Raw genomic sequence first — 24,575 nt, forward strand, 5'->3', positions numbered from 1 at the left:
CCAGTACTAGAAGTTAGAGTCAGGACAATAAATCATATAACCAAAAAAAGATCAGAAAGGAAGAGCTAAGCCTGTAGAGATGTTTTATGCAGGAGACACAATGGTTTGTTTAGAAAAATGGTAACTGTAAGTGATCAAAACTGGCCGGGCAGTGGTTGTGCATGCCTTAATCCCACCACTTGGAAGGCAGAGGCAGGCGGATCTCTGTTAGGACAAGGCCAGCCTAGTCTATATAGTGAGTTCCAGGATAGTCTATATAGTGAATTTCACAGAGAAACCCTGTCTCAAAACAAAACAAAACAAACAAACCAAAAAAACTGATCAAAATTGCATGATACTGACTGAAGACTATCAGGAAAACAGAATGAAGAACAGAAATAAACCCTCAAAGTTATGGCCCACTGAGCTTTGACAAAGTTGCAAAAGCATTTCAGTGGAGTAGGAGTTCTTTAAACAAACAGTATTGGAGTAATTGTAAGCCAAGAAAGATCTGAACCTTAATGTGTCATGCCTTGTGACCACTAACTTAATTGTAGGTTTAAACGTAAATGTAAAGGTGATGACTCGTGCTTATAATCTTACCGCAATCTCCTGCTTGCTGAGATTATCCATGTGTGGCTCAGTAGGCAGAGGCTCTTGTATGTAGACCTAATAACCTGAGTACCACCCTACATCCTATAAGGTGGCAGGAGGAAGTAGATTTCTAAGAGTTGCCCTCTAACCTTCACATACACAATGAGTTTAAAGTTAAAATGGCAAAATCTTAGAACTGGAAAAATGGAGATCTATATCACCTCTACAAATCTTTCTGATAATATCTTACATAAAAGTTAGTGGTTGCTTATAGATGGGAAAATCTAGAAAAGCACCTAGTAAAGCAGAATATTCTGATGCCAAGTCTTAAATGTAAAAACAAAGCAACAAAAACTGCCAACAGTGGTGATGCTGTTGATGGTAGTTCAGACACAGAAGATGATCTATGTCTAGATCAAGTAGGAGAGTCTTCACATTTTTGTAAGATACATGCTTTATCTGTTACTGCAAAGCTGTCATTACAGCGTACTGCATGAGACTCAGGATGTGGCTGAGCATAACTGTACCCTTAGTTTGGTAAAGCAGTGCAGAGACAGATGAGCCATAGTCTCAGTGAGAGACCATATCTCACATGACTCGTGGAGAAACAATAGAGGAAGGGACCTGATAGCTATTACATCCACACGTATACTGTAGCCACAACGGGAAAGGATAGAATATGCAATCTGATTTTAAGCAAAAAATGCATCTTAAGGTTTCATCTGAAATATTTTTAAAGAGCAGACTATCAGTATTGTTTGCAATTGTAACTGTTTTCATTATAATTTTAGGGGAATCAAAGAAGAAATCTAGAATCTACAGTATCTCAAATTGAGAAAGAAAAGATGTTGCTACAACATAGAATTAATGAGTATCAAAGAAAAGTGGAACAAGAAAATGAGAAGAGAAGAAATGTAGAAAACGAAGGTAAATTTTTTTTTTTTTTTTTGGAAAAATGCTTGACTAGGCCGGGCAGTGGTGGCGCACGCCTTTAATCCCAGCACTCGGGAGGCAGAGGCAGGCAGATCTCTGTGAGTTCGAGGCCAGCCTGCTCTACAAGAGCTAGTTCCAGGACAGGAACCAAAAAAGATACAGAGAAACCCTGTCTCGAAAATCAAAAAAAAAAAAAAAAGGAAAGAAAAAAGAAAAATGCTTGACTATCTAGGCAAACACTACCCCTGAACTAGAAGTTTTTTAAGCAATTTGATAACAATGATTTATTTCTAATTTATTTTATAAATGTACTTATATATATATATGATGTATACATAAGGCTCTTCACATGGGATTGATAAAAATGTAATGTACTCAGTGATATAAAGATATTGAATTATTAGTTTAACAGAAGAAAAGAAATCATGTCATTAAATATTAAATATGTATTTCCATAGATATACATGTGAAAACATGTGTATGATATATTTAGTTCCATCTTAGATTATTAAATCATAGATTGTCCTAATAAGGCAGAAACTACTATTGTAGTTCTGGGAGAAGAGCCAGTTAAGGGAGAAGAAACAGGGAAGAATCCTTGTTATACTATTTACTATGTTTTGATTTTTCGCCATTTTAAAAATACTGAATTATTCAAGTAACTTTACTGTTCAACAACAAATAAAAAACTACCTTTATAACTGAATGTGGTGGTACATTCCTATATACCAGCACTCAGGGGGTTAAGGCAGGAGGGAGAGTCACTTGAGCTCTTGTGTTTGAGAAGAGCCAGCAGGGCATGGTAAGTCAAATCTCAAAGCAAGGGCCAGGGCACCCAGCAAAAGAAGTTTTGAATTTTTACACCAGTAGATTGGTCACATGAAGGCCATAAAAGAATCTAGAATGCTATAATAACAGAATCAAAGCTGTCTTACTCTGTATTATAAAATTCGGTTTTGCTTGTTGCTTTTTGTTTGTTTTTCAAGACAGGGTTTCTTTGTGTCTCCCTGGTTGTTGTGAGTCTAGCTCTGTAGACCAGGCTGGCCTGAATTCACAGAGCCGCCAAGTACTGGGATTAGAGATGTGTGTCACCACTGCCTGGCAATGCTCTATTTTTTGATGGATTTAGAATATAAAAACTTGTAAGATAGAATGTGATTTGGAGAGTGGGAATGGACCTAATTTCACTGATTGTTGTCGTCCAAGAATAAATTTCATTTTTTTAAAAAAAAAAAAGATTTTCTTTTTTAATAAAAGCATGTCATATCTACATACTCTTTGACTTTTTAGTCTCCACACTAAAGGACCAGTTGGAAGACTTACGGAAAGTGAGTCAGAGCTCACAGCTTGCTAACGAAAAGTTGGCACAGTTACAGAAACAGGTAAGTTCTTCAGTGGGGTCCTTTTAAAATCATAGTTAATTAAAAGAAACATGATCATGTTTGGTCAAAATTCTTTCTTTTTTAATAGTTAGAAGAAGCCAATGACTTACTTAGGACAGAATCAGACACAGCTGTAAGATTAAGGAAGAGTCACACAGAGATGAGCAAGTCAATTAGTCAACTAGAGTCCCTGAACAGAGAATTACAAGAGAGAAACAGAATTTTAGAGAATTCCAAGTCACAAGCAGACAAAGATTACTACCAGCTGCAAGCTATATTGGAAGCTGAGCGAAGAGACAGAGGGCATGATTCTGAAATGATTGGAGACCTTCAAGGTAATACTTTTTCTCATGTAAAGTATATGGCACATAAAATTTACCATTTTAAGTTTTTGTTTTATTTTATTATTATTGTGATCTGTGTGATGCATGATAGACAGAGCTGTGTGTTGCCATGGGGCACATATTGGTGGGGTGGTCAGAGAAAACTTGGTAGAGATAGCTCATTCTCTCTACCTTAACTTGGTTTCTCGGCATTGAACTCAGGTAGTTAGGCTTACGTGGTAAGCCTTTACCAACAAAGCCATCTCATCAGCTCCCATTTTAAGCATTTTTAAGTGTATATTTCAGTTTCATTAAATACATTCAACATTACTGTACATCTGTCCACAAATCTCCAGACCATTTTTATCATCCTATAGTAATTACTTATTACACAGTAACGCTCATTCCTTCCTCCCTGCAGTGCTCTATAGCCACCATCTTACTTTCTGTTCCTGGGAACTTGACACTCCATGCTCCTCATACAAGTAGAAATCAGTTTTCACCCTTCACTTTTTTTTAAACTGATTTTTATTGAGCTCTACATTTTCTCTGCTCCCGTCCCTTCCTATACCCTCCCCTTCAACCCTTTCCCAAGGTCTCCATGCTCCCAGTTTACTCAGGAGATCTTGTCTTTTTCCTTCCCATGTAGATTAGATTTATTTAAGTCTCTCTTAGAGTCCTCACTGTTGTCTAGGTTCTCTGGGATTGTGATTTGTGGGCTGGTTTTCTTTGCTTTATGTTTAAAAACCACTTATAAGTGAGTACATGTGAAAATTATCTTTCTGGGTCTGGATTACCTCACTCAAAATGATGTTTGCTAGGTCCATCCATTTGCCTACAAGATTCAAGATGCCTTTATTTTTTTCTGCTGTGTACTACTCCATTGTGTAAATGTACCACATTTTCCTTATCCATTCTTTGGTCGAAGGGCATTTAAGGTTGTTTCCAGGTCCTGGCAATGACAAACAGTGCTGCTCTGAACATAGTTGAGCACATGTCCTTGTGGCATGATTGAGCATCCTTTGGATATATACCTAAAAGTGGTATTGCTGGGTCTTGAGAAGGTTGTTTCCTAATTTTCTGAGAAACTGCCACACTGACATCCAAAGGGGTTGTACCAGCTTGCACTACCACCAGCAATGCAGAAGTGTTCCCTTTTCCCCACAATCTCTCCAGCATAAGTTGTCATCAGTGTTTTTGATCTTGGCCATTCTTACAGGTATAAGATGGAATCTCAGAGTTGTTTTGATTTGCATTTCTCTGATGACTAAGGACATTGAACATTTCCTTAAATGTCTTTTAGCCATTTTAGATTTCTCTGTTGAGAGTTCTCTGTGTAGGTCTGTGCTCCATTTTTTTTATTAGATTATGTGATCTTTTGGTGTCCAATTTCTTGAGTTCCTTGTATATTTTGGAGCTCAGACCTCTATCTGATGTGAGGTTAGTGAACATCTTTTCCCATTCTGTAAGCTGTCATTTTGTCTTGTTTACAGAAGCTTTTCAGTTTCAGGAGGTCCTATTTATTAATTATTTCTCTCAGTGTCTGTGCTACTGGGGTTATATTTAGGAAGTGGTCTCCTGTGCCTTCAAGTTTACTTCCCACTTTCTCTTCTGTAAAGTTCAGTGTAGCTGGCTTTATGTTGAGATCTTTGATCCATTTGGATTTGTTTTGTGCATGGTAATAGATATGGATCTATTTTCATTCTTTTTATTTATTTATTTTGAGACAGGATTTCTCTGTGTTGCTTTGGAGCCAGTCCTGGAACTAGCTCTTGTAGACCAGGATGGCCTCGAACTCACAGAGATCCTGCTGCCTTGCAAGTACTGGGATTAAAGGCGTGAGCCACCACAGCCTGGCCTATTTTCATTTTTCTACATGTTGATATCCAGTTATGTCAGCACCATTTGTTAAATATGCTTTCTTTTTTTCATTTGATATTTTTTGCTTCTTTGTCAAAAATCAGGTGTTCGAAGGTGTCTAGATTAATATCCAGGTCTTTGATTTGGTTCCATTTGTTCTCCTGTCTGTTCTTATGCCAATACCAGACTGTTTTCAGTACTTGTAGCTCTGTAGTAGAGTTTGAAGTCAGGGATTGTGATGCCTCCAGAAGTTCTTTTATTGTACAGGATTGTTTTGGCTATTCTGCGTTTTGTTGTTTTTTTTTTGTTTTTTGTTTTTTGCTATTCCATATGAAGTCTAATACTGTTGTAGTAGGAGCAGCGGGCTGCGTCCCCGGCACCCAGCTGCCCCCACGGCTAGCTTTACCCGAAATAATTACACGGAAACTGTATTCTTTTAAACACTGCTTGGCCCATTATATCTAGCCTTTTCTCGGCTAACTCTCGCACTTGGACTAGCCCATTTCTTATAATCTGTTTAGCCCACGAGCTGGCTTACCAGGAATGATCTTAACCTGTGTCTGCCTGGAGTGGGAGAATCATGGCGACTCCTTGACTCAGCTCCTTTCTCCCAGCATTCTTTTCTGTTTACTCCTCCCACCTATGTTTTAACCTATCAAGGCCAAAGCAGTTTCTTTATTGCTTAACCAATGAAATCAACAGATTGATATATGATACTCCCCCATCATAATACTGTTCTTTCAAGGTCTGTGAAGAAATTTATTGGGATTTTGATGAGCATTGCGTAGAATCTGTAGATTGCTTTTGGTAAGATTGCCATTTTTACTATGTTAATTCTGCCTACTCATGAGCATGGGAGATCTTTCAACTCTCTGGTGTCTTCTACGGTTTTTTTCTTCAAAGATTTAAAGTCTTCCACTTGTTTGGTCATTTACTCGGTGATATTTTCTGTATTTTGTGGCAGTTGTGAAGGGTGATGTTTCTCTGATTTCCTCAGCCCATTTATCATCTGTGTACAGAAGTGCTACTGACTTTTTTGAGTTAATCTTATATCCTGCTATATGACTAAGTGTTTATGGGTTGTAGAAGTTCCTTGGTAGAATTTTTGGGATCACTTATGTAAGCCATCATATATCAGCAGCTGTTGAAATAGGAGCGGCGGGCTGCGTCCCCGGCACCCGGCCGCCCACATGGCTAGCTCTAGCTTATGCCCCGATTTAATCAATGAAATCAACAGATTGATATAAGACACTCCCACATCACTTCCCCTTTTTCTGTTTAAACAAAAAAAGGAAGGCTTTAACTTTAACATAGCAAAATTACATATAGCAAAACAGTTATCAAGCAAGAATTACAGTTACAATATTTATATCTATTTTATCTTTTATCATAACTAAGGAAAACTATAACTATCTATTCATTCTTCAACTCCATCAAAGACTCCAGAAGGATATAATATTACCTAAGTAAACAAGAACTAAGAAACTTCAAACTCTAGAAATGACAAAGACATCTTGCTGCCTGGACAGTCACCCAAAGTTCTTTTGTACCGTTGGGGCATCCATCTTCAGCCTTCAGGCCCATAGTATCCAGCAGACATTTCCATGAAGCAGGAAATTCCAAAGACAGTTCAGTCACTTTCTGCTGTGTCCTCCAGAATGTCTCGCAGACTCTTTCATGAGTCAGGAACCCCGAAAGACCATCTCACCTTTCGGCAAGTTCAGCAGTCCTCTCTCTGTGGGTTCTCTTTGTCCAGTTTATGCAACAGTCCAGGCAAGAGCAGTTTCTTGCCCAAATGGCTATCCAACTCCATAAGGATCCTCTTCGATGCCCATCTTCTTCTTGAAGTAGATTGGTGCTGCCAGGAGCAGACGTGTTTCATTGTCATGAAAAGTCCTAAGTTATTAAAACATTAAATCCTATATTCTGCAGTCTTTGAAAGATATGAAGAATGTCTATCTAACTGAAATGTATCTCTATATATCTAGAAAATCTAACTAACATGACTACAAGCTTGGCTATTACTGATGATTATCCATTAGCAAACTATATTTCCTAATTATACATTACATTTTTAAATGAACTACAATGCCTTAATCAAGAGCAGAAATACATATACTTATAACAAAATTGACCTTAAAATCCATACCAATGCAAATTATTCATACCTATATCATTTCCCCCTTTAAATGTAAAAGAACATTTATAAATAATATTTTGGGAACATGGGCGCAGTTTTTTCTCTCCAAACTGCTTCCTGCTGAATGGGAGCGCTGTTATTCAGGTCATTTAGGGTGTAACCTGTGTGCCAGGTTTATCTCAGTTGGTAGTTGAGTGAAGTAATTTTTTGATGGTGTTCACGGGAACTTTTTTTTTTCGGGAGGTTGTGGTCTATCATACCATATCGGGGTAGATGCAATCCACAGGGTCTGGTCCTCTGTGAAAACAAAAGAAGACCCTCTCCAAAGCATCATATCCTTAGACTGGAGGATCAGGGGGGGTATGTTTTAACCTTCATCATGGAAGGAAACATATTTTGGATATCATGGGACTTAATTCTATGGAGAGAGGTCAAGTCAGTGTTGGGGACTACAAAAATGGAAATTAGGAGATTCCATTGACTCATAGCTGAGGAGAGTTGTGCAGTTTTATCTCTCAGGCACCTGGCTTCAAATGGGTTCAGATATAACCTAGAAAGGAGCCTCTTCATAGTTACCGAGAGAGCTTCAAATTTGTTTATGCCAAGTTTTTCTTTTTTTTTTTTTTTTTTTGGTTTTTCGAGACAGGGTTTCTCTGTAGCTTTGGAGCCTGTCCTGGAACTAGCTCTTGTAGACCAGGCTGGTCTTGAACTCACAGAGATCCGCCTGCCTCTGCCTCCCGAGTGATGGGATTAAAGGCGTGCGCCACCACCGCCCAGCGCCAAGTTTTTCTTAATGTTTTTGTTGTTGTTTTAATTTTTGGTTTATTTTGTTTGTTTGGTTTGGTTTTTTGTTTGTTTGTTTGTTTTTGTTTGTTTGTTTTTCAAGGCAGGGTTTCTCTGTGTAACAGTCCTAACTGTCCTGGAACTAGCTATTATAGACCATCTGGCTTTGAATTCAGAGATTACCTGCCTCTGCCTTCTGAGTGCCCGGATTAAAGGCGTGCATCACCACTGCCCAGCTATTAATTGGTTTTTTTTTTAACAGAATCTTTTAGATATTAGTGAAAGTTAAGAAAAATTTATAGTATGATTATATGCTTGTCCTTTTCATTGCTTATTTTGTGGTCATTCTTTACTCGTGACATAATCCCATTTTTATTTTTGTTTTGCCTGAAACCATCTCAGTATGTGATGGCGTGAGAACTCACAGAGTTCTGCCTGCCTCCACCTCTTGAGTGTTGAGATATCCCATTCTGAATTTGCTGACTTCACCCACTGACATAATTTAATGTGTTGTCCCACACTCACAGTACTGGACATTGGGATTTAGATCCAGTGACTCACGTTTCTTAGGTAGGGCTTGAACAAGAAACTTAATAATAGTTAAATACAAGGAAGCACATGAAGTTTGACTTTTTTTTTTTTTAATTTTTGGCCACTGGTGGCTGCCCAGTTCTTCATTTTCTTAGGCATTTACAAAACAGTGCCCATCATTGTTTTCAGAATGTTGTACAACTGTCTCCTCTAACTAGTTCTAAAATTTCTTCATTAACTTCTAATCACATTTCATCCATTAAACTGTCTTTCTCTTTTCCACTTCTGTCTAATCACCAGAAGCCACTGATTTTTTTATCTCTGATCTGAATTTACTTTATATTTTCTGTAGGCATCATGTAATATGTGACTTGTTTTTTGCATGAGGCTTCTTTTCTGTAGTGTAATGTTGTTTTAATGTTTGTAACATGTATTAGTATCTCATTAAAGGTCTTTTGTATGTTACTACTACAGCTTTTATATCCATTCTCCTGTTGGTAGACCTTCAGTTTGCTTTCACCTTTTGTTATTGTAAATAACAGTGTTGTGAACAAACATTAACTTACAACTATATTTGCCATCTGTGTTCCTTTGGATGTATATTTAGGTGTGAAATTGCTGGGTCATGTAGTAATTCCTTGCTTAACTTTTGTGAGACTGCTAAACTGTTTTCTGCAGTGGCTGAACCATTTCATTTTCCTATGTCAAGGAATTGGTATTCTTATTTTTCCACGTTGTTAACACTAGATATGAAGTCATATTACTGCAGTTTTCATTTTTAGCTCCTAATGAGTAATGATGTTCAGCATCTGATGCCTAGTTGTTTCAGCATCATTTGTCTAAGTGGTTGGTTTTTGTGTATGTGTCGTGAGAGGAAGGGGAGTGTATATACATGTTCACATGTGGAGTCTAGAACATATTTCTTAGTTCCTGTTCCTTCCTTTTAAAATCACTTTGGTGTTTTTATTAAATATTGATTGTCTGTGATTGAAATGTAGTTGAGTAGTTGCCTCATGTTCATGCATAAGACCCTAGGTCTAATCCCTTGGACTGGAAAAAAATCGAATGAATGAAAAAGAAAGGGGGAAAATTATCTTTAATAAATGAATGGGAGTCGGGCAGTGGTGGCGCACGCCTTTAATCCCAGCACTCAGGAGGCAGAGGCAGGCGGATCTCTGTGAGTTCGAGGACAGCCTGGTCTACAAGAGCTAGTTCCAGGACAGGTTCCAAAGCTACAGAGAAACCCTGTTTTGAAAAACAACAACAACAAATGAATAAATGAATGGATTTGTCTGGGGAGGCAGCACAATGGGCAGTGGGTAAAGTACCTGCGTTCAGATCTCTAGTACCCATGTAAGCACTAAGTGCAGAAGTGCATATCTGTAACCTTAGTGCTAGCATGAGCAGAGAGAAGCAGATACCCAAGGGCTCACTGGCCAGCCATTGTAGCTGAAATAAAATAAATGAACTGCAAGAGTTCAGTAAGAGATGTGTTTTAAGAAAGTAAGGTAGAGAAGGAATTGAGGAAGTACCAGGTATCAACTCATGACCCCTACCCTTCACCTGCACGGCACACAGATGTGTACCTGTCACACAGGCGCTCAGTTCTCTCTCACTACCCCTTACTTCCCCAGCAGCGTAAGGCTTCATTTCTGTTTTCTCAGGTCTGTTTTGTTGATATGTACTTCTGCCATATGCCAGCACCACATGTTTGGAGCACTGTAGTTTTATAGCAGGTTTTGAAATTTGGGGGTTTGTTACTGTTCTTCCACAGGATTATTTTAGCTGTTCCTTGCAGTTCATAATTAGTTAGCTTTTCTATTTATGCAGAACATACTTTTGGAATTTTAATAGGGCCACATGTCTTTGTTGATTATTTTAAATATTGTCATCTCATAGGACTTCCAATATATGAACACAATCTATTTCCATTTATATTTATCATTGTTTTGCAGTTTTATTGTGTTTTGTGTTTCATTTGGTTTTGAGACTAGGTCTGGTTATGTAGCCCTTCTTGAACTGCTGAGCCCAAACAACCTTGCCTCAGTTTACTGATTGGGTGAAATTAGAATCATCCTTCTCTGGACCTGGGTTAACAATGCACTTTAGTTTTTAGTGAATAAGCCTTGCTCTTCCTTGGTTAAAAGTCTTTCTAGGCCAGCGGTTCTCAGCCTATGGTTTGTGATCTCTTTGAGGGTCGAACAACTCTTTTATGAAGGATCGAACAACCATTTTATGTGGGTTGCCTAAGACAATAGAAAAACACAGATTTATATTATGGTTCATAAGAGTAGCAAAACTTTATTTATGAAGTAGCAATGAAAATAGTTTTATGATTGGGGGTCACCACAACATGAAGGACTGTATTAAAGGATTGCAGCATTAGAAAAGTTGAGAACCACTGGGCTAGAGAGATGGTTCAGCAACTAACAGCACTTGCTGCTCATTCAAAGGACTTGGGTTAAGTCATCAGCACCCATCTGACACTTTAGAACTGTCTCTAACTCCAGTCCCAGTAGACACAACTCCCCCTTCTGGCCTCTATGGGCACTGCAACACAATTGGGGTACAACACTAATGCATACAAAATACTTATAAACTAAAAATTCAAAACTGAACATGAACAAGCACCCAGAAGTCCTCTACATTCCTCACTCCCCCCAAAACATCACAGTTCTTATTTATAATACCTTTAAGTTTTACTTTTTAACCTTTTTCGCTTTTCATAGCACGAATAACATCTTTACAAGAGGAGGTGAAGCATCTCAAACATAATCTTGAAAGAGTGGAAGGAGAAAGAAAAGAGGCTCAAGACATGCTCAATCATTCTGAAAAGGTGAGTGACTTACAGTCCTAATTATATTAATAGTTTATTATGTGGTTGGTTCTTGGTATATGGGAATGTATGTGTGATTATTTGTCATCTTGCTACCATATTCTTGTTTGTACCCTAAAAAGCGTTGGGTGCTTAATAGATAATCACAATACTTTGATTTGGAAATAGCTTTTAACAAGAAAATTGTTCCTAGGGCTAGAGAGATGACTTACTAGTTAAGAGCACTGGCTACTCTTTCAGAGGACCCAGGTTCAATTCCCAGCACCTATATGGCAACTCATAATTACCTATAACTCCAGTTCCAGGGGATCTGACACCTTCACACCAATGTAACATGCAGGCAAAACACCAATGCACATTTAAAAAGAAATTGTTCCTAGTTCCTTTGTACATGGGTAAGAGAAAGGTATTAATCCTTTGTATGTTAAATCATATGAAGAGAAAAAATAAAGGACTGGATCGTGTATTTATTCCATGTTGTTAGTTTTTTAAAAAAATGGAAAAGATCAAAGTAATTGGCTTGTGCACCACCCCCTATCTCTCCCTCCCTCTATCCTCACCTCCTTCTTGTAAGATCATGCTTCATGACTCATTTGTGGAGTCAGGACAGTTGATGGGGGAGGGTCAGTTCCATCTTTTGCGTATGGCTTTTAAGGGTATAACTAGGGTCCTCAGGCTTAGTGGTAAGTGTCTTTATCCAGCAGTGCCATCTTACTGGCCCCAGCATTTATATAGAATTTTATCAGTTTCACTACTAAGTACTTTGCTGAGGAGAGGATCAAATTAATTACTTTACAGATGTAGGTCTCACTTTCACTGTTTCCTTGGAAATGATTCAAAAGCTGCTGTTTTGGTATGTTTTTTATCCCAGAGTATGTTTTTTTCTTTTTGGGTTTTTTTGTTTGGTTGGATTTTTTTGTTTTGGTTTTTTGAAACAGAAATATAGAAAGCTGTATCCTGATTATTTAAAGATACTTGTTAACCCTGTCTTTTAAGTAAACCAAATTCAGGGTACATGATTATGACAGACTACCACACTCAGGCAAGTCATGGGACAGAAAACTTAGCATTGCACTGAAGAAATACAAAAATTAATAGTAAGTTGCACTACTGACTACCCCAAAAGCTCTGCTAAAGATATCTATCGCCTAGTGTCAGCAGTGGGTCTGTACATAGAGGAAATGAAATAACAGAGAGTTAGCCAATACAGTACAGATATCAACCAGACTATTAAGATTCTTAATTTTAACATTCATCAAAAGCAACAAAAGTACTTATTTAAAACACATGAAGCACCAGGTCCTAGACAGGGTTTCTCTGTAGCTTTTGGAGCCTGTCTAAGCCTGCCCTGGAACTAGCTCTTGTAGACCAGGCTGGCCTCGAACTCACAGAGATCCACCTGCCTCTGCCTTCCGAGTATTGGGATTAAAGGTATGCACCACCACTGCCTGGGCCAAAGTATGTTTTTTATTCTTCTCTAATATTGCATCCCTAACCATAATTTCCCCTACTTCCCCTCCTTTCAATTCCTCCCTCCATCTTAGCTCTCTCCCAGAACTACTTCTGTTTCCTTTCAGAAAAGAACAGGCCTCCCAGGGCTATCAGCTGAACACAGTAGAACAAGTTACAGTAAGATTAGTTACATTTTTTAAAGGTTTTTTTTTTCTTAAGGCAAGAATTGAATAACAAAATGAAAGATTGTTGCATTAATCTGTGACTGTAATGTAAAACCATCCTGAACATAACCAACAGTCCAGGGACCTCTGCATCAACTGTGGTGACTTCTTCTGTGGGAGGGATGGCAGAGAAAGGGGATTATTCAGATGTCTTTCCTGTGAAATGCTGAGGAATGTAAGATTAATGTGTGCCTCTTGCACAGTTTGTCATTTTCCATGACTCTCATTTTTATTTTTTAGGAAAAGAATAATTTAGAGATAGATTTGAACTACAAGCTCAAGTCTTTACAACAGAGGTTGGAACAAGAAGTAAATGAACACAAAGTAACTAAAGCGCGTTTAACTGACAAACACCAGTCTATAGAAGAGGCAAAGTCTGTTGCCATGTGTGGTAAGTGTCAATTACATGAATATTTTCTATGATTAGTTTTAAATAATGCTTATACAAATTTGTTTTAGATCAAAACTTCACTTCTGTGGTTAAGAGTATAAGTAAGCATTATTATCTAAGAGAATATCTTTTATTATATTGTCTCTTTTTATCACAATTTTACCTTCTGTAGTTTCCTTACTTTATCTACCATATCTTTACTATAAGTTAGTGAAATCATACTAGGCATGCTGACTACCTGTGTGAAATATTAGCACTGGAGAAGCTGAGGCAAGGCAATTGTGACTTTAGGGCTTGGGTCTAAAACAAAACAAAGTTAATGGATGTTGTGAAATATACTTTAACTATGTAAAGATGTGTTACATTTGTTTATGTTATGGAATATTACTTTAGGCAAAGATGTGTTATGTTTGTTTAATTATGTAAAGATGTGTTACTTTTGTTTATGCTACTTTTGTTTAATTCTGTAAAGCTTTGTGCTGTTTTACCTTGCCTGCCTAAGGCACCTTAATGGTCTAATAAAAATTGAATGGCCAATAGTTAGGCAGAGGAGGAATAGGAAGGGCTGGTGGGCAGAGAGAATAATTCGGGGGAGGAATCTAGGCTCAGAAGAGAACAAGAGAAGAGGAGAGAACAAGGCAGAAAGAAAGGAAGACACCCAGGGCCAGCTAGACAGGCAGTGCCAACCAAGCAGACATGGAGTAAGACATACAGAATGAAAGGTAAAAATCCCCAAGACAGATAAAGAGAAACAGGTTAAATATAAGTTATAAGAGCTAGCAAGAAACAAGCATAAGATAGGCCAAGCATTCATAACTAATAATAAGTATGTCATGATTTGGGAGCTGATTGGTGGCCCAAAAGAGAGCGTGCTACTTTCTTCTTTTCTCCCAGTTTTGGTTGGTTTGTTTTTTGTTTTTAATCTATCCCTTGATTTTTCTTCATGATCTATTCTGGACCTTATTGTTACTTAGCTTAGCTGCTATTTTTTTGCTTCAATTTTTTTATTCCTTTATAGTTACTTTGCATTATAGCTTCCAGTCACAGTTCTAGTTTAGATCAATCCGTTGCCTCATTTTATTATCACTTCAGTTGTACCTAAGATCAGTGTTAGTCCATTGTATTATCTCCAACCACAGTTTTAAATTATGTTCTTAAAAGACTAATCTTGTGATCTGGAGACTGCTTTGGGAAAAAAGGAACATTGGAAGTAGGATAATCTATTAGAAAGTTGTAGGCGCCGTTCACTGGTGGTAAGCAGAAAGCAAAGAAGCAGAAGTACAAAGGACAAAAATGTGATGGGAGGAGGACTGAAAGGAAGCAAGGAAGACTCGGATGTTTAGTTTGAACAGCTGATTGGATGGTTATATCCTAAACAGAGATTGATGTAAGTGCAGTAGAGTGTTTTGAGAATTGGAGAGAAAGGTGTAACTATTTCAGTATGTTAAGTTGGGGAGCTAGAGATGTGGATCAAAGGCAGAACACAAAATAAGTCTTTTTGAGGTCCTGAGTTCAAACCTGAGCATATCCCTGAAAACAACTTTGATAATTTTGTCACATATGTAGATGGTTGGTAATGTAAGTCTGGAACTCAACGGTAGGTAGGTATCTGGACTCCAAGCCTAACTGAAGTTGATTTCTATTAGGCTGGAGAGAAAGGAATTAGGAGGTAATGATTATGCTGGTTTTTTGTTTGTTTGTTTTGGTTTCAGTTTTATTTGTGTTTGCTTTTGGTTTTGTTTTTCCGTGACAATGTTTCTCTGTAGCTTTGGAGCCTCTCCTGGCATGTGCTCTGTAAAAGCCTGCCTCTGCCTCCCGAGTGCTGGAATTAAAGGTGTGCGCCACCAGCACCCAGCCAAGTTAATGATTATGTTAGTGCAACTAACTAAGGTTAGGGGAAAAGTGAACTTGCACTCTAATAGTTTGTCTCCTCGAGGGCAAGTGCTAATAGCAAAAGCACTGTCATAGTTTTGCAACTTCTTACTGGCATGACTATGGAAAAGTTAAAATTCTCAGAACTTGGCTTGCTGTACATATTCCAGAATAAGGCACCCTGGTAAATACTAGACTCTTCTGATAATAATTTAAAGAGGTTTTCTGCCATCATATAATCTTGTTGCAGGGTTCCTGTCCTAAGAGCCTCTGAAAAGTTTCTAGACCAATGCAAGAAAGAGATTAATAACTGTCTTCATCATTTTCTATACTTTCATTTCATTCCTTATTATTCTTCTTTCCAGTCACACTCTTCATCTTCTAGTCTAGATAGTATTAAATTGTCTTATCTTCTTTTTCAAGGACTAAATTGAAACTTTTAAAAAATATTATATTTTAGAATTTTTTTCTTCAGAGATTATCATATAAGTTACTAAAATGCCCTTAGAACTTTTATAATTAATATCTATTACAGTTCCAAGATAAAATCATAGAGATTTTAAAAACCAATTTCCTTACCATTTAAAGTGAAAAATATTAAGGTGATCTATAATGTATGTTTCTAACTTTTTTTCTTTTGCAGAAATGGAAAAAAAGCTGAAGGAAGAGAGAGAAGCTCGAGAAAGGGCTGAAAATAGAGTTGTTGAGACTGAGAAACAGTGCTCTATGCTAGATGTTGATCTGAAACAATCTCAACAGAAACTAGAACATTTGACTGAAAATAAAGAAAGGATGGAAGATGAAGTAAGAAACCATACTAATTTTATCCGTCTTTTAAAAGATGAACTATTCTATGTTATGACTTGAGAACTCTTAATCAGTATTTGAAACAGAAGATTTGAATGAAGTGTGTGTTCACTGCTCTACTGTCATCCCAGAACTTAGAATTTTTATCTGAAATAGCTATTAAACATTCATTCCCAGCTGAGCAGTGGTGGCGCACACCTTTAATCACGGAACTGAGGAGGCAGAGGCAGGTAGACCTCTGTGAGTTTGAGGCCAACCTTGTCTACAGAGTGAATGCTAGGACACCCCAAAGCTACACAGAAACCCTGTCTAGTAAAACAAAAAGGACAAAACTAGCAAAAAATCCATTCATTCCCTAGGAGCCGTTTCATTGTGTATCACAGCAGTGTATGCAACTATATCAGAATGTCTTAGTTCCTCCTAGAAGAAGCTATTTCCTAAATAAATAAATAAAAGACTGGAAAAGTTTGCTGTCTAGTAAAGCATGAAAAACAACTTCTGCTTGGAATGCTTATATTGATATAACACATGTTGTACATATTTATAATGCTGTTGATGAAAAGATGAAAGACTATGTCAGTAGTTACTGTATGTGTTTTAAACATCATTTGTAAGTAACTTCCAAGATTTGACTTGCTGAAGGCAGTATTGGAATACAGATTGTGTAATTAGTAAGAAGGTAGGTAAGTCACGGGCAAAAGGAAGTAAAGTCAGAAAAGAAAAGACACATGGAGTCATCACGGGAATCCCTGGGGCTCTAAAGTAACTGCTGTCTTTTAAAACTTACAGAGATGCTATTGGTGCTTATTAAGATGAATAAGATAGGTTTGGCCTGTATGCCTTTAGGGAACAGACAACTTAGACCAGTCATGATTACAAGCATATATGTAACATATGTGACTTTATGGAAATTAAGGAAAGCCTTGCTAAGGGTTTGGCATTTAGAAACTGAAGAATAAAACAGTTTAAGATTATTCGTTAAGACTGAACATGCTGTAGTGTTAGACCATCCAGGGAAGGGACAGAAAGGAGGGTTTTATGTACAAGACAGAGATGAAGGAGTTTGTGCTGTATGATGATCTCTGTGATAATCACCTTGGAGACAGCAGGTAATGAACACATAAACTGCTGAAAGAATTTGAATTCATTGACTCCTACACTAATAAGTACTTAATACTATTTTCCAAGTTTTAGGATTGTATAAAATAGAATACGTAAACATTTGTGGATGAACGGATAAGTTAAAATACCCATTTGAAACATCTCCCCAGACATGACTTTTATCATTATTTTTTAAAACTTTGAGGCTAGTTAAAATTTAAGTTTTTCTTTTTCCCACAAGTTTCATATCTAAACTTTAGATACTGTTTTGACTTAGTAGTAAATATGCAATAATAGACACAAGGACAAATTAGAATAGTGCAAGGGATAATAATATTCTCAAGATTTTATTAATAACCTTTCACATATCTAATAAATTATCAAAATAACTAAGATGCCAATCATTTTTCTCATTCATAGCTCAAGAATCTCACCCTGCAGCTGGAACAGGAATCAAATAAACGACTATTGTTACAGAATGAATTGAAGACTCAAGCATTTGAAGCAGACAATTTAAAAGGTTTAGAAAAACAGATGAAACAGGAAATAAATACTTTATTGGAAGCAAAGAGATTGTTAGAATTTGAGTTTGCTCAGCTTACAAAGTAAGTTTTGAAAGTATCTTTTAGTGTTCTTTTATTGGCCTATAAATACTTGATACTTTGTGTGTTCAGATGATCTCAAAATTTGTTTAAAAAAAGACCTGTTTGTTTGTTTGTTTTGTGATAAAAGAATTTACTTGCAAAGAATGTTTGCAAGGAAGTTCAGGCTTTGGAAGGACAAGCTTATTAGGTTCAAATTACAGGTATTTAAAGAAAGACACAGATAGTAGAGCTGCTGGCTTTGCAGTCATCTACTGCTCATTATGGAAATACTAGCTTTCTCATGATTTTCGTATCTATAAATATCATCACGTTGCTCCAGACAAGCATGCAAAAATGAAGGCTGCCTTACTTGACAGGAAGTGTTCCAGATGGCTTTAGTTTGGAGATTACAAGTGTACATAATCTTGGTGTGGGGGTGGGGTGGTTCTGGATATTTATTTTATTTTTGGTTTATCTCAGAGTTGTAGTCTTTCTCCTATTAAAGATGTCATGTACCTGGTTATTTGTGATGAAGACAAAGCCTGTGTGTCCTGGGCCGGCTTTAAAAACATAAAATGAGACATGGGTATTCCTTATACCAAGTTGTGATTTTATTTCCTCCAGATATTATTGTACCTTTAAAACCCATTTCGTTCTATTTTGGCTTTGGGTTTTTTTTTCTCTGTGTAGCCCTGGTTGTCCTGGAACTCACTCTGTAGAATGGATTGGTCTCAAATTTAGAGATTCACCTGCCTCAGCCTCCCAAATTCTGGGATTAAAGGTGTGAGCCACCACTACTATCATTAGGCCTGTTTCGTTGAAATAAGTTGTCTGTTTTTATTAAGTTGGATTTATATTGGCAAATTTCTTGATTTAGAAGCCCCATTTTTACCAGTTAATATATATACCACTGATAAAATAACTTCTACAAGAAAAATTTTTCAGCATTGTGTTACTTTTCTAGTTTATCTGGTGAGACCACACTGCCCGGCTCCATCTTCAGCCTATAAAATTATGCTGTGCAAAGCATAGGCTTCTTCATAATGAAAGCTTTCTTGAGAAACACATTAACTGGATCTTTCCAAACCATAAAAATGAAACTGACACATTTTTCTCCAAGCAACTCTTTATACTCAATGGACATTTATAATGTATTTTCTATCAACTACATGGCTTGTTACTAAACTACAAAACAATTTCTATCTAATATTAAAAGCCTAGCAACTTAGAATAAAATTATTAGTCCTTGAAAATCTTGGTCTTCAAGTTCCATTGTGTTCCTATGTATTTGAGTCTGTTTTTGTCCTTAGAGTGTTCTTTTTCCTATGAGGTATGTTTACTGTGTGTGATACATATTTACTTTCTCCTTACCAGAAATATATTACACTTCATTTTTACTTTAAATAATTTTATGACCTCTACTTTTGTCTACTATAGAAAACATTAAAGTGCATTCCTGTGACTTTCTGCCTGTAAAGTGCATCTCTGCCTTTCCACAGATATCTATAGGGAAAACAAGCCACAGCAGCGTCCGCTTCCTTTTTATGGTTTGGAGATCTACAATGAATGTGTTTCTCAAGAAAGTTTTCGTTATGAAGAAGCCTATGCTTTGCACGGCATCATTTTATAGGTTCAGGATAGAGCCAGGCAGTGTGTTCTCAGCAGATAAGCTAGAAAAATAAAATGATGCTGAAATGTTTTTCTTACAGAAGTTATCTCATCAAACCTTTTAATTTTTTTTTTAGCAACTTAAATGAAACCTAACATAAATATAAAAATTTGATTGCTGATTTTCTTTTATATAAAGGCAATACAGAGGAAATGAAGGGCAGATGCGGGAGTTACAAGATCAACTTGAAGCCGAGCAGTATTTTTCTGTAAGTGAAAATCATTTTTAATGTAGAAACTCTAAAAGCTGACTTAAACAAGAAACTTTATAATAGAGTTTTATTGGTTGGTTGATTGGTTGATTTTGTTTGTTTGTTTTGGGGTTTTTGTTTTTCAAGACAAGGTCTCCCTGTGTTGCCCTGTAGACCAGGTTAACCTCAAACTCAGAGATCTGCTTGCCTCTGCCTCCCAAGTGCTGGGATTAAAGGAGTGCACCACAGCCCGGCTTGAAATTTATGAGTTTTTTTCTGCAAATTATATTTTTTTCAAGGTTCATGGTCTATTTAAATTGCGAAGTAGGAGGGGAAAGACCTTTTCTGTGCAGTTTTTAACAATTACCAGCAAAGGGGTTGGAGAGATGACTCAGCGGTTAAAAGAATTGCCTACTCTTCCAAAGGTCCTGAGTTAATTCCCAGCAACCACATGGTGGCTCAAACCATCTGTAATGGGGTCTGGTGCCCTCTTCTGGCCTGCAAGCATACAGACAGAACTTTGTATACATAATAAATAAATATTTTTAAAAAACAATTACCATCAAATTATACCTGTAAATAAAACTTCTGATAGCTGGGCATGGTGGTGCAGGCTTTTAATGACAATGTACTGGAGTCATAGGCAGGTGAATCCAGGCTAGCCAGGGCCACAGGGTAAGGTCTTGTCTCAAACAGACTTGGTTGCTGGGCGTGGAAATACATGCCTGATGCCCAGCACTTGGAAGCTAACTTAGGGTGGAGTGAGGGTCCTTAAATTCCAGTCCAGCATGGATTACATAGGGAATTCTAGCCCAGTCTAAGCAATAAATATTTATCAAAAAAAAAAAAAAGACTTTGTTAGAGACTCTGCTTGCACAAGGACACTAATTAGTATGTGTCCTCATAAGCATCTTTAGGTTGTAGAAATAACAGATATCGCGGGTCAGTGGTGGCACATGCCTTTAATCCCAGCACTCCGGGAGGCAGAGGCAGGCAGATCTCTGAGTTTGAGGCCAGCCTGGTCTATAAGAGCTAGTTCCAGGACATGCACCAAAGCTACAGAGAAACCTTGTCTCAAAAACACCTAAAGAAAGGAGGGAGGGAGGGAGGGAGGGAGGGAGGGAGGGAGGGAGGGAGGAAGGGAGGGAGGGAGGGAGGGAGGGAGGGAGGGAAGAGAAGAGAAAGAAATAATATCTGATATCTTTTTTCTGTTTAATTCAGTCTGTAGTTTTATATGAATTTATTTGGTTTTGAAGCTTTTGAATTTGGTGGGCAGAGTTCCTTGATTGCAGAGCTTGAGAGCTTGTATTCTGCCATTTCATTTTAACTTAACATCTATCAGATTGTACCCCTAGTACCTACCATCTATTCTGTAAACCTTATTCATGTACTTAAATGCATGGATTTAACTTGTTCTTATTGTTGTTTTTTTTGTTTACGAGGGTATTTTGTTGTTGTTGTTTTATTTTTATTTATTTATTTATTTATTTGAGACAGGCTTTTTCTGTGTATCTCTTTCTGTCCTGACACTTTCTCTGTTGACCAGGCTGGCCTCAAACTCCTAGAGCTCTCTCTGCCTCTTGTCCCGAGTCCTGGGATTAAAGGCAGGTGTCACCACCACTTGTTTGTTTTTTTGTTTTGTTTTTGTTTGTTTGTTTGTTTGCTCTTTTAAAGACTTGTGTGACAGTCCTGGCTGTCCTGGAACTTACACTGTAGACCAGGCTGATCTGCAACTTAACATAGATTCGCCTGCCTCTGCCTCCCGAGTACTGGGATTAAAGGCACGTAACACCACTGCCTGGCTGTTTGTTTGTTTGTTTTTAATGGTTTATTTTTATTTTATGTGCACTGGTGTTTTGCCTACATGTATGTTTGTGTTTAGGTGTTGAATCCCCTGAAGCTGGAGTTACAGATAGTTGTGAGATACCATGTGTTTTCTGGGATTTGAGCCTGGGTCCTCTGGAATAGCAGCCAGTGCTCTCAACCACTGAGCCATCTCTCCAACCCCAGCAATTGCTTTAAATTATCTTAAAAGTTAAAACAAGTTAAATTGGGGGTGTAGAGATGGTTCATCAGTTTAAGACCACAGTTTGCTCTTCCAGAGAACCCAATTCAATTCCCAGGACCCACATGGTGGTTCACAACTATCTGTAACTCCAGCTCTAGGGGATCCAACACCCTCACACAGACATACATGCAGGCAAAACACCAATGCACATGAAACAAAAGAAAAAAATTGCTGGACTATTTATAATACACCATAAACACTTCATTCTTTATCACTTGTTTTTACAGACACTTTATAAAACCCAGGTAAAGGAACTTAAAGAAGAAATTGAAGAAAAAAACAGAGAAAATTTAAGGAAAATACAGGAACTGCAAAGTGAAAAGTATGTCCATTTTGCTTTGGAATGGAACAGGAATCTCTACTCAGAAAGGCATTTATAAATTTAAGTTGAAAGAAAGGGAAGTAGGTGTGCGATCATTCTGATGGGGCTAATTTATTGGGCTAATTGATAGCAAATCTGTAGCGCAGGTTCTAATTGTTGTTAATAAAAACCTGGAGTCAAGTATTTGGGGGTGAAAGCTGAGAGGTCAAAGAAGCAGTGCGGCCAGCCATTAGAGAGACCTTTTACCCATATCAGTGCTCAGACAGAAGGGGCAATCCTGTCCTCAGACTGTCTCCTCCCGCTTTATATTCCTCTGTCTGCCCAGCCATATCCCTTCCTGTCTCCATCTCCCTAGTGCTGAGATTAAAGGTGTGAGCCACCACTCCCTGGCCTCTTGTGGCTTAGCTTTGCACTCTTATCTTCAGGCAAACTTTGTTAAAATGCAAACAAAATATCACTACACATATCAGACTAGTCTACCTTAAGTTTGAGAGCATCTGGCTTTCTCTTCTGGCCAACATAAGCTCCAAGCAACATGTGGTACACTCACATACAGGCAAAACGATAGATGGATGGATGGATGGATGGATGGATGGATGGATGGATGGATGGATGGATATATATTTGTATAAATAATTTTTAAGCAGAAAAAAAAAAGGTAGTGGTGGTCATGGTTAGGGATAGTTCATTACCCAAATTTACCAAGAACCTACAAAGATCGGATAGTTCATTACCCAAGTTTACCAAGAACCTACAAAGATCAAGGAAGTATACACATGACCAAGATGGCTTATCTAGGAGAGGATCTTTCAGACAAACAGAAAAATTAAAGTAATGTGGTCCCAGTGTAAATGTCAATTCTGAAAAGTTAATTTTTGAGACAGAATCTCTTCTACCCAAGGCTGGCTTTAATCAGATCTGATGCCTCCACCTCCCAAATGGTAGAACTGTATACATGACCACCACACTCAGGCAATTCTGAACAGCTTCAAAGTGCTCTTTCTGATGTTTGCAGGTAGTTTACAGTGGTCTGAATCTGTGTTTTTGTAATCTCATTGAATTATTTATGGGATAACTTGGTTTAATCCTCTCAGTTTATAATGAAAGTGTAAGGAACTTGCCCAGAGTCCCCACCCAGTAGATAGATACAGGGATGACTAGTGAGTTGGACTTAGTGTCTTGAATCTGACCTCTATTGACTCACCGTCTTATAGTCCAGACCCACAGCAAAGTCTTTTATTTTTTCTAAAAGTAAATTGCTTAACAAATTAAAGTCATTACTTTCATAAAAATTTTGTAGTGGATTTAAGTAAAATCCTTGGTTCTGTCATTTAGAGAAAATTGTGTGGAGTTTTTTGTTGTTGTTGTTGTTGTTTTTTATGTGTTCTTTTGGTCTGTTGTTTCCAGAGAGAATCTCACTGTGTAGTCCAGGCTGGCCTTAATATTTCACTTGTTGGGGGCTGGAGAGATGGCTCAGAGGTTAAGAGCATTGCCTGCTCTTCAAAGGTCCTGAGTTCAATTCCCAGCAACCACATGGTGGCTCACAACCATCTATAATGGGGTCTGGTGCCCTCTTCTGGCCTGTAGGCAGACACACAGACAGAATATTGTATAAATAATAAATAAATAAATATTTTTTAAAAAAAGATTTCACTTGTTAGAACAACACATGTAGGCTGGTTGATGGTAACACACACACCTTTAATTCCAGCACTTGGAGGCAGAGGTAGGCAGATCTCAGAGTTAAAGGACAGCCAGGACTGCACAGAGAAACTCTGTCTTGGGGGAAGAAAGAAAAAAGAATACAGATAGGCCACCATAGCTAACAAGATAATGGTTGTCATTTATGTGATCAAGTAAGGAGAATGAACTGAAATTTTTTTTTTTTCGTTTCTTAAAATTGTTGCAGAGAAACTCTTTCTACTCAGTTGGACCTAGCAGAAACAAAAGCTGAGTCTGAGCAATTGGCTCGAGGAATTCTGGAAGAACAGTATTTTGAGTTGACTCAAGAAAGCAAAAAAGCTGCTTCAAGAAATAGACAAGAGATTACAGATAAAGATCATACTGTTAGTCGGGTAAGTAATAGGTGAATATTTCACTGAAATTGACTTAAGTCAAAATACATTGAAGTTATCAGGGTATACATGCATGTAATATACTTATGCATCTCATGTAGAGTGACCATTCGGCACTTGTGTTTATTTGATCTAAAACGGTTGATAGTGATAGAAAATCTTATTCAATGCACTGGGCTTTTTTTCTTACTATAGATAAATTTTATGTGAGGAAATGCTTAGCCTATTTCATTATTTATTCTCCTACTATGTTAAGAGTGATCTTATGAACTAGATTTCTTTGAAATTCGAGTAACTATTCTGGGGTAAGAAACTCATTGTTGATAGTCCATTGTGATCAAAACCATTCCTACAAATTCCCTATTCTTAAGGTTCATACTGTAGACTATCTAGTAATTCTGGATAAATGAAAGTTACAAAAGCATTTATTTGTGAGTTAACAGGTAAAGTGATGTATCA

At 37.5% G+C, this 24,575-nt stretch overlaps 1 protein-coding gene across 3 annotated transcripts in view; it reads left to right on the top strand.

Annotated features, from left to right (window-relative positions):
- Positions 1-24,575, top strand: part of Rock1 (Rho associated coiled-coil containing protein kinase 1) — a 123,736-nt gene that overhangs the window by 79,236 nt on the left and 19,925 nt on the right. For all 3 annotated transcript variants that reach the window (XM_075969335.1, XM_075969336.1, XM_075969337.1), the window contains exons 14-23: positions 1,365-1,500; positions 2,797-2,888; positions 2,977-3,223; positions 11,255-11,361; positions 13,278-13,428; positions 15,944-16,104; positions 17,629-17,813; positions 19,600-19,669; positions 21,947-22,041; positions 23,951-24,116. In XM_075969335.1, the coding sequence (XP_075825450.1) occupies positions 1,365-1,500; positions 2,797-2,888; positions 2,977-3,223; positions 11,255-11,361; positions 13,278-13,428; positions 15,944-16,104; positions 17,629-17,813; positions 19,600-19,669; positions 21,947-22,041; positions 23,951-24,116 (1,410 nt within the window). The remainder of the gene's footprint in view (positions 1-1,364; positions 1,501-2,796; positions 2,889-2,976; positions 3,224-11,254; positions 11,362-13,277; positions 13,429-15,943; positions 16,105-17,628; positions 17,814-19,599; positions 19,670-21,946; positions 22,042-23,950; positions 24,117-24,575) is intronic.

Source organism: Microtus pennsylvanicus, chromosome 4 (genome assembly GCF_037038515.1).
Source record: "Microtus pennsylvanicus isolate mMicPen1 chromosome 4, mMicPen1.hap1, whole genome shotgun sequence".
Classification (NCBI taxonomy): domain Eukaryota; kingdom Metazoa; phylum Chordata; class Mammalia; order Rodentia; family Cricetidae; genus Microtus; species Microtus pennsylvanicus.